This window comes from Pseudonaja textilis, chromosome 1, assembly GCF_049901715.1.
Source record: "Pseudonaja textilis isolate UNSWEBS1 chromosome 1, rPseTex1.2, whole genome shotgun sequence".
NCBI lineage: Eukaryota > Metazoa > Chordata > Lepidosauria > Squamata > Elapidae > Pseudonaja > Pseudonaja textilis.
Window position 1 is genome coordinate 328,510,287 of NC_141990.1, and position 14,698 is coordinate 328,524,984.

The 14,698-nt window shown below is 40.8% G+C and overlaps 1 protein-coding gene across 2 annotated transcripts; it reads right to left on the reverse strand.

The window, feature by feature from the left end:
• Positions 1 to 626: 626 nt before the first annotated feature.
• Positions 627 to 14,219, reverse strand: LOC148128399 (diencephalon/mesencephalon homeobox protein 1-like). Of its 2 annotated transcripts, XM_087923304.1 has the most exons (4): positions 14,129 to 14,219; positions 9,261 to 9,443; positions 7,165 to 7,340; positions 627 to 2,705 (listed from the first exon to the last, which is right to left on the reverse strand). In XM_087923304.1, exons 2-4 carry the CDS (start codon positions 9,424 to 9,426, stop codon positions 2,328 to 2,330), a joined length of 720 nt encoding a protein of 239 aa, XP_087779430.1. In that variant the 5' UTR covers positions 9,427 to 9,443; positions 14,129 to 14,219; the 3' UTR covers positions 627 to 2,327. The 2 variants fall into 2 exon arrangements, with proteins under 2 accessions (XP_087779430.1, XP_087779423.1); XM_087923297.1 differs by lacking the exon at positions 14,129 to 14,219 and having other exon boundaries at positions 9,261 to 9,525.
• Positions 14,220 to 14,698: the final 479 nt, after the last annotated feature.

A 14,698-nucleotide genomic window follows, 5' to 3' on the forward strand; every position in this document is an offset into this window, starting at 1 on the left:
TGTTGACATATATTTCTGTATAAAAATATTTATATAAGCAGGAATCATTCCATTTGGTATTACTTGGTAATATATATACACTAGCTCTTTACCCGTGCTTCGCTACAAAACTATGTGATCGGGTTTAGTTTTTGGGGAGGAAAATAAGGGGTAAAATTCTGCCTCTGCCTACCAGCATCCATTGGTATTCTATCTGGCTAGCATCCTGTCAATGTGTGAGAGAGTTGAGGGCTGTTTGGAAACTGGAACATGGAAACTGAAACAGTATTTGCAAAGAGAGCAAGAAGGAGACAGCAAGGAGCCTGGGCATGGCTTAGCTCAACTGTTCTGTACTAAAACTGCTTAGTGCTGTGAAACTAAAGCTGAAACTCCTCTCCTCTGCTTGTGTCTTGCATTTGGAACAGATTTCTTTTCAGGTGGGGAGGGGAGTAGAACTCCTTAGCATCAGAGCGTATTAATAATAATATACAAAATACTAATGCTCTGATGGTCATTTCGAAAAATCCTTTCTTAATCAGCACTTAGAAGGCAAGAGGAACATACATGCCAAATTTCAAGTTTGTAGGCTTTACGGTTCTGGAGATGTTGTGATGATGCGTGAGTGGTATTTCGCTTTTATATATATAGAGATGGGGGTCGTGTTTATTGTTTGATCAATACCCCTTGTTTTGCTTTGCTCATTTTGCTGTCTATTAGATTATTTTAGTCCAGGCTGTCTTTTTGATATAACATTCTTCATTGTTTTTATGCTTTCTCTAATTTTGTATACTACAGTAATCGGAGTCCGTTGGTGGCCATTCCATTACATTTAAATAAATAATAATCACAGACAAGTTAAGCAATTCTTTGCTCAAAAAAGTTCTTCAAGGCACCATTGTACTGTAGGGTTGTTGTTGTTTTTCAAGATGTTTTGTACACTTTTAAATAGCAGTAATCCAAAGGAAAATATACTTGCATTTTCCTTTGTTCTGCTACAGTAAATCTGGCAATGAGCAAGACAAAGTAAATTAATTTCATACATCGCAGAAATCTTCTAGTGAACTGGGGTTCAGGAAGCCATTCTAGTAAAGGCATATTAGGAGGAGGAAGAGTACAGATCAAGCAGAGATACAACAGGGAAACTCTTTCTATATAATTACTATAATTACTATAGAGCCATAAAACCACAGTACAAGAACTAAGGAGAGTAGTATAGCAAGCTGTTCATGAGGCTACAATTCTAATTATAGGATGTTATAGATACAGTAGCTTCTATAATTAACATTTTGTCTCCTGACATTCTAGCCAATCTCCTCTGGTTATTTTTTGGAGAAATTGTTTAAGAGAAAGGTAGGCAATTCCTGGTCTTCAGGTGACCCCAATTGTTTTAGTTTCTGATTTTGCTTTACAGAGAAAAACTTCACAAAACAGTATATTCTAATAAAAGGGAGCTTTCTAAAATAGAGGAGTGTACTTTATAATAAAGACAAGATCATAACAATTAAAATAATTTAATTGGCCATCCATATAACTTATTTACGAATATATTGTTTCCCAACTTTAAGTATTCTTGTAATGTTGGTGCTCAAAATAGAGTTAGGCAATTACAAAGATATCTCTGAATCAGGGAGTCATTAAGATAAAATTAATCCTTCCTCAATTAGACTGAATGTGACTCATGAAATCAAGAAATAGATAGTTAAATACATATGCTATCTTATTGTATACTCCTATTTCATTCTTGCCTTTGACATGTGATTTGAACCAGCACTTAAAAGTCTTTCAGGGTATTTGTCTTTCTGGATCTGGTGAATCCACTAGGTTTCTTTCAAAACAAATCTTTATAACAGGGATGTCCAACTGTGTCAACTTTAGGATCCACGGATTCAACTCTGAGAAATCCCCAGTCAGCATGGCTGACTGGGGAATTCTGGGAGTTGAAGTCTTAAAGTTGCCAATGTTGGACACTTCCGTTTTATAGGATCATGAGTTAGTTGACTGATCAGAGGGTTAATGGACACTGTTACCCCCAGGAAGAGACCCTCCTAAGTTGGCTGGTGCTTCTGGATCCAGATGTAATGGGACAGCAATTCCAACCATCTCCTGGCCCACACATCTGGATGACTGCAAGTTAGGGAAGACCACAGTTGCTTTCCCTTGCCCAGATGGCCTTTCCAAACTACTCTCTTTGAGTCTTTTTAATCTGCCTTTCTCATTTTGCTCTGTGGGTGTGATGAGCTTCATCTATTACATAAGGCAAATCTAAGAGTGTTGGAATGCTGGGCCTCATAGCTGATGGGGAGGGATTAAACCATCTCTACAGACACCTTGGAAACAGGTGTTTGCTTCTATGCATTTAGCCAATAAGCTGGCAAGGGCCAGGTTGATCCATAGCACAACCCTAAATCCTGAGTGCTCTGGAGCTCTTTGTGGAGTGATGTTGGATCAAGAGGGCAAGAACTGCCAGGAGATGTTGAACTGTCTCCTGGGAAGTAGCAAGGAAATGTAATCATGTTCTCTTTTGTAATTGACACCACACACTGTTTTCTTTCCAGCACGGTAGTCACCGAAGCTGGTTGGATCCAAGACATCTTCACATGGCACCGTTCTTCTGCATCTTGTCTTTGGCCTCCTCCAGTGGTCTCTAGGAATGCAGTTGACCTTGGTTTCTTTGCCAAGCTAGGTTGGCCCTTGCAGAATTTTGCTCTGCGATTTTTGAACCATACCTGTGATGGGGCCAAGAAGGGTTGGGGGAAAAAATGATACTTGGATTAAGAACTATGGAAATTCTCCATTGTAAGAAAAAGTTATTTGCAGTTACAGAATTGTAAAAGTGTGAACACGGAAAGTGGAATTAAATCAAAGGAAATTCCTGCCTTGTAGAAACTTAGCAGCACAGGTGAAAACATTTTGGATCAACTATTTCATTATTATTTTTCAAAGTGTATACAGATAGTCCTCAACGTACAATCACAATTGGACCAGAATCTCCATTACTAAGAAAGTGGTTAAGTGTGCCCAATTCTACAAATGTTTTTGACATGGTTGTTAAGTGAATCATATGGTCATTACGTAAAGTCAACCTCCCCGATTGTTTTTGTTTTTGGAAGCCAACAGGGAAGGTCATGAATGGTGATCATATAACTGTAGAACATGGCAACCATTGGCAGCCAATTGCCAAGAACTACATTGTGATCATGTAACTATGGGGCTGCTGTGACAGTCATAAGTATGAGGACTGGTTGTAAGTCATTTTGTTCTGTGCTGTTGTAACTTCAAATGGTCAATAAAGGAATGGCTGTATGTCAAGGACTATATCACTGCTGTCTATGAGGATTTGTCTTGATGACAAAGATGATTAGGGGAGTGGAGGATAAAACATATACAGAACAGATGGTGGAACTGGGTATGTCTAATCTGATAAGAGAAGGACTAGGAGAGACATGAGAGGAGTGTTCCAATATCTCAGGGGTTGCCACAAAGAAGAGGGAGTCAAGCTATTCTCCAAAGCACCTGAGGGCAGAACAAAGAAACAATGGGTGGAAACTAACCAAGGAGAGAAGCAACTTAGAACTAAGGAGAAATTTCCTGGCAGAACAATTAACCTGTGGAACAACTTGGCTCCAGAAGTTGTGAATGCTCCAACACTGGAAGTTTTTAAGAAGAGATTGGATAACCATTTATCTAAAGTGGTGGTTTCCTGCCTAAGCAGGGGGTTGGACTAGAAGATCTCCAAGGTCCCTTCCAACTGTTATTCTATTCTGTTCTGTTCTGTTCTGCTCTGCTCTGCTCTATTCTACTGTTCTACGTGTTTCTTTCTCTCCTCTTTGACTACATGACAGTACAAGGAGCTTGCCCCACACTACCACATAATCAAATACTTAAAACAGGTAGGAAAGCAGAAATGCACCCAGATACAATGTACTTCTTTATTACCCAAGAAAAACAGACACACCTTAAATGGGTTGGAAAGAATCTGTATTTTATGGGTGGTGTAGGACAGTGTTTCCCCACCTTGGCCACTTCCAGATATGTAAACCTCAAATCCCAGAATTCCACAGCCAGTGTAGCCATTGATGAGAATTCTGGGTGTAGCAGACCTCACCTCTTAAATTTGCCATTGTTGGGAAACGCTAGCGTGGGACTTTGGGAAACAAGGTAACTCTTAATGCAATAGTGTACTTTTTCCTTTCTTATTAAGGAAACATGTCTCTAACATGAGCGTTTCTTTTAATTATGCAAATTATGCCAAATATACTTTCCAATGCACAACTCTTTATAAAATTTACACTTTAAATGCAGTTACCCATAACGGACAGTTGCTAATGCCCAATTTTACTAATCATGTTTCATGTTTCATCACCTAATCATGTTTACTAGTCATATTTCACGTTTCATCATCTAATTCAATGTTTCTCAACTTCAGCAACATTAAGAAATGTGGACTTCAACTCCCAGAATTCCACACCCAGAATTTGAGGAACTGAAGTCCACAGCTGTTAAAGTTATTAAGGTTGAGAAACAGTGCCCTAATTTATACTACAGTACTCTATATTAGGGGTCTCCAACCTTGGCAACTTTAAGCCTGGAGGACTTCAACTCCCAGAATCCCTGCTCTATATGAAAGTTTGAAGGTAGGAAAGCAGACACTAGGGGGCGCTGTACGTTGCAGACTGCTACCTAAAACACTGAGGGTCCTTGGGGCTGTCTGAGCTTGGTTTTCTTGCACACCTTTCATTACCCAAACTAGTTTTGGGGTAATGCAACATCTGCAAGAAAATAATCAAGCTCTCAGAACCCCAAGGACCCCCTCATTTCAACCCAGAGCTACAAATGAAGTATTAGTATTAGCACTAGTGAAGTATTAGTACCACTTTGGGGCACCCATATTACAAAAAAGATGTTGAGACTTTGGAAAAAGTCCAGAGAAGAGCAGCTAGCAGGCTCAAAAGCCTGAATACCAAAACATGAAGAATGATTGCAGGATTTGGGTTTGGCGAGGCTAAAGAATTAGGGGCGACACGATAGCAGTCTTTCAGTATTTGAGGGACTGCCACAAAGAAGAGGGGGTGAAATTATTCTCCAAAGCACCAGAGAGGGCAGGACAAGAAACAATGGTTGGAAACTAATCAAAGAAGAAGCAACCTGGAATTCAGGAGAAACTTCCTAACAGGAAGGACAATTGACCAGTGGAACAGCTTGCCACCAGAAATCGTGGGCGCTCCAACACTGGAGGTTTTTAAGAAAAGACTAGACAGACACTTATATAAAATAGTATAGATTCTCCTATTTGAGCAGTGGGCTGGACTAGAAGACCTCCAAGGTCCTTTCCAAATCTATTCTATAAATATTCTTCTTTATCGGTATCTACAACATTGTCTTAGCAGATGTTATTATGTCATCCTTTAAAGAGCATTCATAGACTTCTTGTCACATTCCTAATTAAAATGTGACCAAAGGTGGATTATTGTTCTAATACACATGCATGGAAATACATACATGGTTATGTGGGACAGTATGTGTCCATTGCTAATCACACATGCCCAACAGGGAAGTATAGCCAAGTGGTTTTGTATGGCGCTGGAGTGCAATCAAATTAATTGAGATTAAACTTTCCTGAGTGTGCAATGAATATTAACACACTCAGGAAAGTTGTTAAACTCTCCAGTTGTTAAGCTGAACAGCCAGTTGTTAAACTCTCTTCAATGGGTACAAGAAAACATATTACACCATAAAGAAGAGCAAAATTGCAGGTAATAAAATAAGGGTACATAGCATGTCCATGGATAAGGGTATTACGAAAGATAGGGGTATTACGAATGATAAGGGTATTACGAAACATCCAAGAATGGTCTCTGTCATAAATTGTGAAAACTTGAAAAATATGACATCAACACTCTGTTTAGAGAGTGTAAAAAGTCAAACCATTAATTAAGTGGTTTCTACATTTCCATTTATGAGGATGGGCAAATCCACTCGATCTCTTGCAAAACTGGTGCCCAAATTGTGACAAAAATAATTCAAAATAATGGAGTGGAATGGATAAGTTCCATTCGAATCATGACCACTTCTCATTAGGGGTGCAGGAGAAATTTTACTTAAATTTACATTCAGCTGCCAAGATTTGAATTCTGTGGTTTTGGGGTAAACATTAACTGAAATTTAGTTACTTGTTGAAGTTATGTTTTCTCCAAATTTTGTTCTGCAATTCGTTTTACAATCAAAAGATAATATATCTTGGGAAATGCCTTCCCCCAAAATCAAAGAAATCCTTAGCCAAAAATTATTTAACTCATAGGAAGGGCAAGAGGCAAAACAAGAGTCAAACCCAAGTGTTCAGCAGGTTCTGACCAGTTCTGGAGAACTGGTAGCGAAAATTTTGAGTAGTTTGGAGAACCAGCAAATACCACCTCTGACTGGCCCCGCCAACCCCATCTATTCTCTGCCTCCCACTGAGTCCCAGCTGATCGGCTGGGTCTTCTTTGGTTGCCCTGCACAGGAGAATGGAGCTGGAAAGCAGGGTAGTGGGGTGGGGTGGGAATGGGATTTTGCAGTAACTTTCTCCCAGGAGTGGGGTGGGAATGGAAATTTTACAGTATCCTTCCCCTGCCACGCCCATCAAGCCATGCCCACCAAGCCACACCCACCAAACCACACCCTGTCCACCAAGCCATGCCCACAGAACCGTTATTTAAAATTTTTGAATTCCACCACTGGTCAAACCCGCATGTTGGGAAATTTCTCGTTAGTTCTAGGTTAGTTCTCCTCTTGATTAATTTCCATCCATCACTTGTCCTGCCTTCAGGTGCTTTGCAGTTTGTAATCCATTGGAGCACATTGTACCAGGAGATCTATGCTTGACAGCTGAATCTTTGTTAGGGAAATTTGATAACAGCAATAACAAAATGAAATCCACAAAAACCTTTGCAATAAAAATCTGAAAAGCTTATGGTGACTCGAAACAGAAGCAATACTGTATAGCAGTGTTTTTCAATCTTGGCAGCTTGAAGATGTGTGGACTTCAGCTGCCAGAATTCAAGGCTGGCTGGCTGGGGAATTCTAGGAGTTGAAGTCCACAAACCTACAAGCTGCCAAGGTTGAAAAACACTGCTGTAGAGGCTGGAGAGAAATGAGAAATGGGAATCTATTCTACAACATCCATCTAGAAGGGTTACAAAGGCTCACCTGAATCCGTGCTTCAGGTAGATTGGCAGCCATGGCCAGGCGCTCCCTAGTGTTCACATCTGGGTAATGGGTTTCTTTGAAAGTGTTCTCCAGCACTTCCAGCTGTTCTTCAGTGAAAGCTGTACGGCTCCTCCGCCGTTTCTGGGGGAGTCCATAGGGCAGGCCCAGCAACAGGGCTGTGTGTTTGGAGAACAAAGGAAGGGAAGGGTCATCATAGGTGACTTTTTGTTGGAATATATTGTTGGACTGTATTTTTGTGCAACAGCTACAGTAATAATGAGTCAGTAGATGGCAGTGTTTACAAGTTTGGATCTATACTCTATTCTTCTAAGAAGAGCTTCCTATTTCAAAAGATACAGAACAGTTAAGCAGTAAAGCACATGGTGACTGTACACTTTGTTTGATCTGTGGTTCTATATATAAACATTTCTAACACTTGTATCTCCCCAATTCATTCAAAGTCAAACCTAAAGCCAAAGTAGGGAACCTTCTCTTCAGATCTGAAAGTATTCTGTCAGTTTTGTTGACAAATACCTATAGCTCCGGTGTAGGCTGAGGATGAAGGCTTGTTCTCTGAGCTTGTTGGTTGGTTTATGAACATCCCATTATCAGGCTAGGTAACATCTTCAGTGGACTTTAATTTAAACTCTGCTGAAGATGTTATCTAGCCTGATAACAAAATGGAGTTTAGTTTAAATTACCTAGCCTGGTAGCAAAATGTTAGGAACCCAACCCACAAGTTCAGAGAACAAACCTTCGCCCTTATTCTATCAGTGCCAAATGAGAAGCAAGATAAGATTTGATAAACAGCCACCCCTTTTCTACTCATCCCCTCCAAAGAGGCATCCACCAAGGGGTCAAAGACATCAAAATAGCAGATATAACTGAACAATAAAAGCACTGCCTCTTTTTGACGTCTGTTATGTGCATCACGCATATGTAAAAAGAGGCGGGGCTTTGATCACCCAGTTGTGCTCAATGTTTTGACATCATTCACACCTTTATTTATTTAAAACACTGATACAGCCGCCCATCTTTTAACCAACTCTCTGTGGTTCCCCATCAAAATACATAAAATCACATTAAATTATACTAGTAGTCCTCGACTTACAACCGTTTTTTAGTGACTGTTCCAAGTTACAACAACACTGAAAAAAAGTGACTTATTACCATTTTTCACACTTAGTACCACTGTGATTCTCTTAACAACTGTAGCAAGAAGATGGTAAAAGGGAGCAAAATACAGTTAACTATTGTCTCTCTTAGCAACAGAAATTTTGGGTTCAATTGTAGTCGTAAGTCAAGGACTACTATAAAACAATCTCCATGTAGGAAAAGAAGAGGTGGAGGCTGGGACTGAAGCCAAGAATTAGCCTGCAGTCATTACATTCCCATTAGCAATCCAAGGGAGGGAGGGAGGGAAGGAAGGAAGGAAGGAAGGAAGGAAGGAAGGAAGGAAGGAAGGAAGGAAGGAAGGAAGGAAGGAAGGAAGGAAGGAAGGAAGGAAGGAAGGAAAATGGTGCCAAATCAAAGGTCTATAGAGAGACTATCCTTGTGAAATTTGTGAAGTGCTGGCAGGGGAGAGGAAAGATTGAACCTTTGTCATTCCTGTTTTAAGAAAACTATTCATTATGTTAGAAATTAAACTTAAATTATAGATAAGGACACAGAGGTGGTATTCAGCAGCTTCTGACCAGTTCTGGAGAACCGACAGCGGAAATTCTGAGTAGTTTGGAGAATTGGCCAATAACACCTCTGACTGGCCCTGCCCCCATCTATTCTCTGCCTCCCGAGTCCCAGATGATCGGCTGGGTCTCCTTTGGTCGCCCTGCACAGGAGAACGGAGCTGGAAAGCAGGTTAGTGGGGTGGGGAGGGAATGGGGATTTTGCAGTATGCTTCCCCTGCCATACCCACAAAGCCATGCCCACAAAGCCATGCCACTGCCCACCAAGCCACCCCCACAGAACCAGTAGTAAAAAATTTTTGAATCCCACCACTGTAAGGACAGTGATGGTTGAACAAGGTATGAAGGGCAGTAATTGGACAGTAGCTGTGTGATGCTCTCCTGGCCAGCCTGACAGACAGAATCTCTCACCTGATAAATGGTCTGACACGAGGACCTCACGGAAAGCAGAAGGCCGTGTTCCAGCCGCCAAAGTCAAGGCATAACCCTCTGATGTTGGTTGAGGGTGCTGCAAGATGCATCCCAGGGATGGGAAGGCAAGAAGTGGACGAGCAATGGCTCCACAAAGGTAGTACATCGTGTCTGCGCTCTTTGCTTGGAGGAGGTAAAAAAGAGAAGACAAGAAAGAGGTGAAAAAGACCTCCAAGGTCCCTTCCATCTCATTCATTTGAAGAAAGTTTCTAAGAAAATATATTATCCCAAAGGTGCTTCTTCAAAAGTCAACTGGACTTCCTTTGCTTTTTCATGAAGATGTTTCACTTCTCATCCAAGAAGCTTCTTCAGTTCTTCAGATGTTCTTCAGAACTGAAGAAGCTTCTTGAACAAGATGGAAAAACCAAGAGAGTCCAGTTGCCTTTTGAAAAAGCACCTTTGGGACAACCATGACCTGGATGACTGAGAATCTCCATAGATACATGAAAATATATTGTTACAAGTTGATCAACACTCTTTCTTATGTCATTCTCAGGGCTGGGGGCCAGGGGAGACCTGGAGAGAGGATGGTGGACACAACTACGCAATATACTGTACATTTTTAAAAGTCAACAGGCAGGCAAAATAATGGTGCACGATCTGAGGGACAAAACAAATCAGGAAGAACTGAATAATGTATGTACAACCCAAAGGACAGAGGGGAAGGAGGGCATGATTAAAACCTTTAAATATATTAAAGGTGTGGATAAAGTTCTAGAAGTCAGTATTTCCAATGTTAAGGAAAAATAAAGAACACAGGGGCGTAATCTCAAACTGACAGGAAGGAGGTTCAAAAGTAATGTTAGAAAATGGTATTCAGCAGGTTCTGACCAGTTCTGGAGAACCGGTAGCAGAAATTTTGAGTAGTTTGGAGCACTGGACAAATATCAGTTCTGACTGGCTCTGCTCCCATCTATTCGCTGCCTCCTGAATCCCAGCTGATCGGCTGGGTCTTCTTTTGTTGCCTTGCACAGGAGAATGGAGCTGGAAAGCAGGTTTGTGGGGTGAGGAGGGAATGGAGATTTTACAGTATCCTCCTTCCCCTGCCACACTCCCCAAGCCACACCCACCAAGCCACGCCCACAGAACCGGTAGTAAAAAATTTAAATCCCACCACTGATTACTTCACAGAAAAAGTAGTGGAAGCTTGGAACCGACTTCCAGCGGAGGCAGTGGGTCAATCATCAGTAACTGAGTTTAAACATGCTAGGGATAAACACATATCTATCATCCAACAAAAATTTAAAAAAATAAAAATAAATAAACCATAAATATAATAATTAAAAATAAAAACTAATAAATTAAAAGAGAAAAAAAACCCCAAACCCTCAAAGGGCAGACTCAATGGACTTGTAGGTTTTCTTCTGCCATCAGTTGTTTATATTTTATTTATTTTATTTATTTATTTATTTTTGTCAATTGCTTACAAGATAATAGGTATAAGTAAAAACATAGTTATAAATACATGGATACATATAAGAAAAATTAAAAAAAATAAAAAAAACAATAGGACAGGGATTGTAGGCATGTTGGTGCGCTTATGCACGCCTCCACAGGCCTCTTAGGAAAGGGGTGAGGTCAATAGTAGACAGTCTAAGGTTAAAGTTTTTGGGGTTTGGGGAAGAAACCAGAGAGTCAGGTAGAGTATTCCAGACATTGACCACTCTGTTGCTGAAGTCGTATTTCTTGCAATCAAGTTTGGTGCGGTTAACCTTGAGTTTGTATCTATTGTGTGCTCTTATGTTGTTATGGTATGGCACCTTTTTTAATCCCTTGTGGGTTGTTTCTGTGTGACTTTTTTGACCCTTTTGCAGATCCTTCTGCTGTAGGCCTTTCTTGACTGCCAGGCTGAACTGCTCTTCTGCATTGCAACCCTCCCAAGTTAAGATGGTCAGAAAGCCGTCCCACCGTGCAGTCAGCTGTCGAGCAAGTCAATGCAAGCCAAATCAATTTTGCATTCCGTCTTTCGACGATATTGGAATCCGGGAAGCAAACATCACTTTAACACTGCTACAACTGAGGGCAAACTTAAACCTGCGTGACTCATGCCTAGGGACAAAAATGACAGCAGGTTGTTTGATCGCAGGTAACATGTTGGTGTTATCAAATCTGAACTTTTCCTTGCTGTGTTGAAACCAACTCCATAAGTTATTGATTGATTTTCTTTTATTGCACCTTGTCACAATCAATTTGATTCTCAGCATTTGCACAATGCAGGTAGTCTTCAACTTATGACCACAATTGAGCCCTAAGTGACAGGACCCACAACATACCTTCAGAGGTGGTATTCAGCAGATTCTGACCAGTTCTGGAGAACCGGTTAGTGGAAATTTTGAGTAGTTCGGAGAGCCGGCAAATAGCACCTCTGACTGGAGATTTTACAGTATCCTTCCCCTGCCACGCCCACCAAGCCACGCCCACAGGACCAGTAGTAAAATAAATTGCCTCCCATCACTGCATACCCTGCCTTCTCACCCTGTGGATGTAATGGGATGGATGTATTAGTGGAGAAACTGTCCTTCAAACAAACCATATTATCTTCTTCTATATATAAAAAAGCAAAATACCACTCACGTATCATCACAAAATCTACAGAATTGTAAAGCCTACAAACTTGAAATTTGGCATGTATGTTCCCCTTGCCTTCTAAGTGCTCACTAAGAAAAGATTTTTCTAAATGACCATCAGAGCATTAGTATTTCATATATTATTATTAACACGCTCTGATGCTAAGGAGTTCTACTTCCCCTCCCCACCTGAAAAGAAATCTGTTCCAAATGCAAAACACAAGCAGAGGAGTTTCAGTTTTTTTCACAGTACCAAGCAGCTTTAGTACAGAATAGTTGAGCTGAGCCACGCCCAGGCTTCTTGCTGTCTCCTTCTTGTTCACACAGCATATACTTTTTCAGTTTCCAAACAGCCCTCAACTCTCTCACACACTGACAGGACACTAGCAGATGAATACCGATGGATGCTGGTAGGCAGAGGCAGAATTTTTTCCCCCTTATTTTCCTCCCCCAAAACTAAGCCCGACCACATAGTTTTGTAGTGATAACACAGGTATCAAGCTAGCAGTTTAATATAATGCCCTAACTCACCCAACACACTAAAATAACAGCTGGCTTCCTACATCTTAGTTAACTAAACCGAGTCAGCCTCACTTTAGTTCAGTTGAGCCTGTTGACTGAACATCCCCCCAGAGACATCTCACATTTGACATGGTACATTCTCAGTAGTAATGTAAGATATCTGGCTTTCACTAAGCCAGCACACCCCTAAACAAAACAGCCCTGATATCCCATATCAATGGCCAGGGGATGTTCTAAGGATGCTCAAAATGAACCACATTTATTATAGCCAAGGAAATTTTTCTTCCAAACTTTGACCTCATCATAATGTAGCATAATTTCCATTATTATTATTAGTTTATGCAAAGTCCAAGCTAGGAAGGTTTGTCTACAAATTGGGCACAATGTGGAAAGCGCAGGATAAATCCAAGCAGTGCCGTAGGGAAAGGTCTGTTAAGATAGAAGCAGAATAAACAGAAGGTGCCCTTAAATAAAGCAGGCGTGAAAAATGGGAAGAAATGTAACATAGTTTGGTTTGTATAATACAGGGGTCCCCAAACTTGACAACTTTAAGACTTGTGGACTTCAACTCCCAGAATTCTATGCTTCAACTCCCAGAAAGCTCTGCTGGCTGGAGAATTCTGGGAGTTGAAGTCCACAAGTCTTAAAGTTGCCAAGTTTGGAGACCTCTGGTATAATACAAGACAGTTCTTGACTTACAACCACAACTGACCACAAAATTTCTGTTGCTAAGTTACGCAGCTGTTAAGTGAATTTGTCCCATTTTAAGACCTTCCTTGCAATGGTTGTTAAATGACTCCTCACCGTTCTTAAGTTAGTAACACGGTTGTTAAATGAATCTGGCTTCCCAACGGACTTTGCGTGTCAGAAGGTCGCAAAAGCTGATCCCAGGACCCTGGGACTCTGTAACTGTCATAAATAAGAGTCAGTTGACAAGTGTCTGAATTTTAACCACATGACCATGGGGATGCTGCAGTGGTCATAAGTGTCGATTGGTCATTACACAAACTGTTGTAATTAAAGGACTGCTTGTATTCTTAACCCAAATTTTGAGCTGGTACAAGGTACTACATCCTTAACTACTTGCTTAGCTTTACAAAACATCCCAAACCCTAAGTTCTCACCAAGATTAGCACTAGCCAAACGCAACATACATGTGAATGCATCTGCTAGATTTATATTTAAATGATTCCCTGTGTTGTGCAGGGAATACAACCAATGCTATCAGTTTGGGGTGCAGGAGGAAAGGAAGACCATTTCACCTCTTATGCTAAGAAAACTTTGTGTGTTCAGGCAAATTAGTGCGTCAAGCCCATCTGCAAAAGTCTAGAGTCTAAAATCAACAAACTGCAGCATGAAACAAATCAAATTTCTCTGAATTTGGCAAGTTGTGCTTATATAGAACAGAACAGAACAGAATAGAATAGAATAGAACAGAACAGAACAGAATAGAATAGAACAGAACAGAACAGAACAGAACAGAACAGAACAGAACAGAACAGAACAGAACAGAATAGAATAGAATAGAATAGAATAGAATTCTTTATTGGCCAAGTGTGATTGGACACACAAGGAATTTGTTGGTGCAAATGCTCTCAGTATACATAAAAGAAAAGATACATTCATCAAGAGTCAAGAATCATCAGGTACAGCACTTAATGATAGTCATAGGGTACAATAATTCAGAAGTCTTACCCTTGTCACACCCATATTACCTACCAGCTCCAAGATCTCTTCTTCACTCTTTCAGCTTTGTAGACCTGATGACAATTCCTCTTCTCTTCTGCTATTTAACCACTTCGGGATGGAGGAAAACAATATATGTCCATCTACTGCCCCACCCCCCACCCCCACCCCCCACCTCCCACTACAATCTCCTTCCCCACCTGCTCAGGCCACATCCAAGAGGAACATAACCAAAGCCGGATTAAAAAGTGTATTTTTGTTTTCCTCCCTGGGAGTCGGGTTTGGGAGGGTGTGGGGATTTGAGGAAGCTTAAGTGGAGCTCAGGGACATGTGTGCCTGTGTCCATGGGTCCATTTTGTTCACCATTCACAATGTGGATTAATTTTTCATGGGGGCGGGGGGTAAAAGAATGTCCAGAGTTGAAAGGCTGTGGCTTCCCTGTTCTCTTTGACCCTCCAAGCGAGCCTTGGCTTCTGGCTTCTCTACTAAGCGATCATTAATTTCCAAACAAAATAGAATGGAAAAACCAAGGCACCTTTCAATGATACGAAAAAAGGTTTCTCAAGGTTGAAATCTTAATTTGCCTAACCCAGAAACTTTTAA

Coding starts and splice junctions, on each gene's coding strand:
- LOC148128399 (XM_087923297.1), bottom strand. CDS start 9,516: ATGAATGAGATGGAAGGGACCTTGGAGGTCTTTTTCACCTCTTTCTTG. Junction 7,341..9,260: donor CGTGTCAGACCATTTATCAG/GTGAGAGATTCT, acceptor CCAAACACACAG/CCCTGTTGCTGGGCCTGCCC. Junction 2,706..7,164: donor TACCTGAAGCACGGATTCAG/GTGAGCCTTTGT, acceptor GCCCCATCACAG/GTATGGTTCAAAAATCGCAG.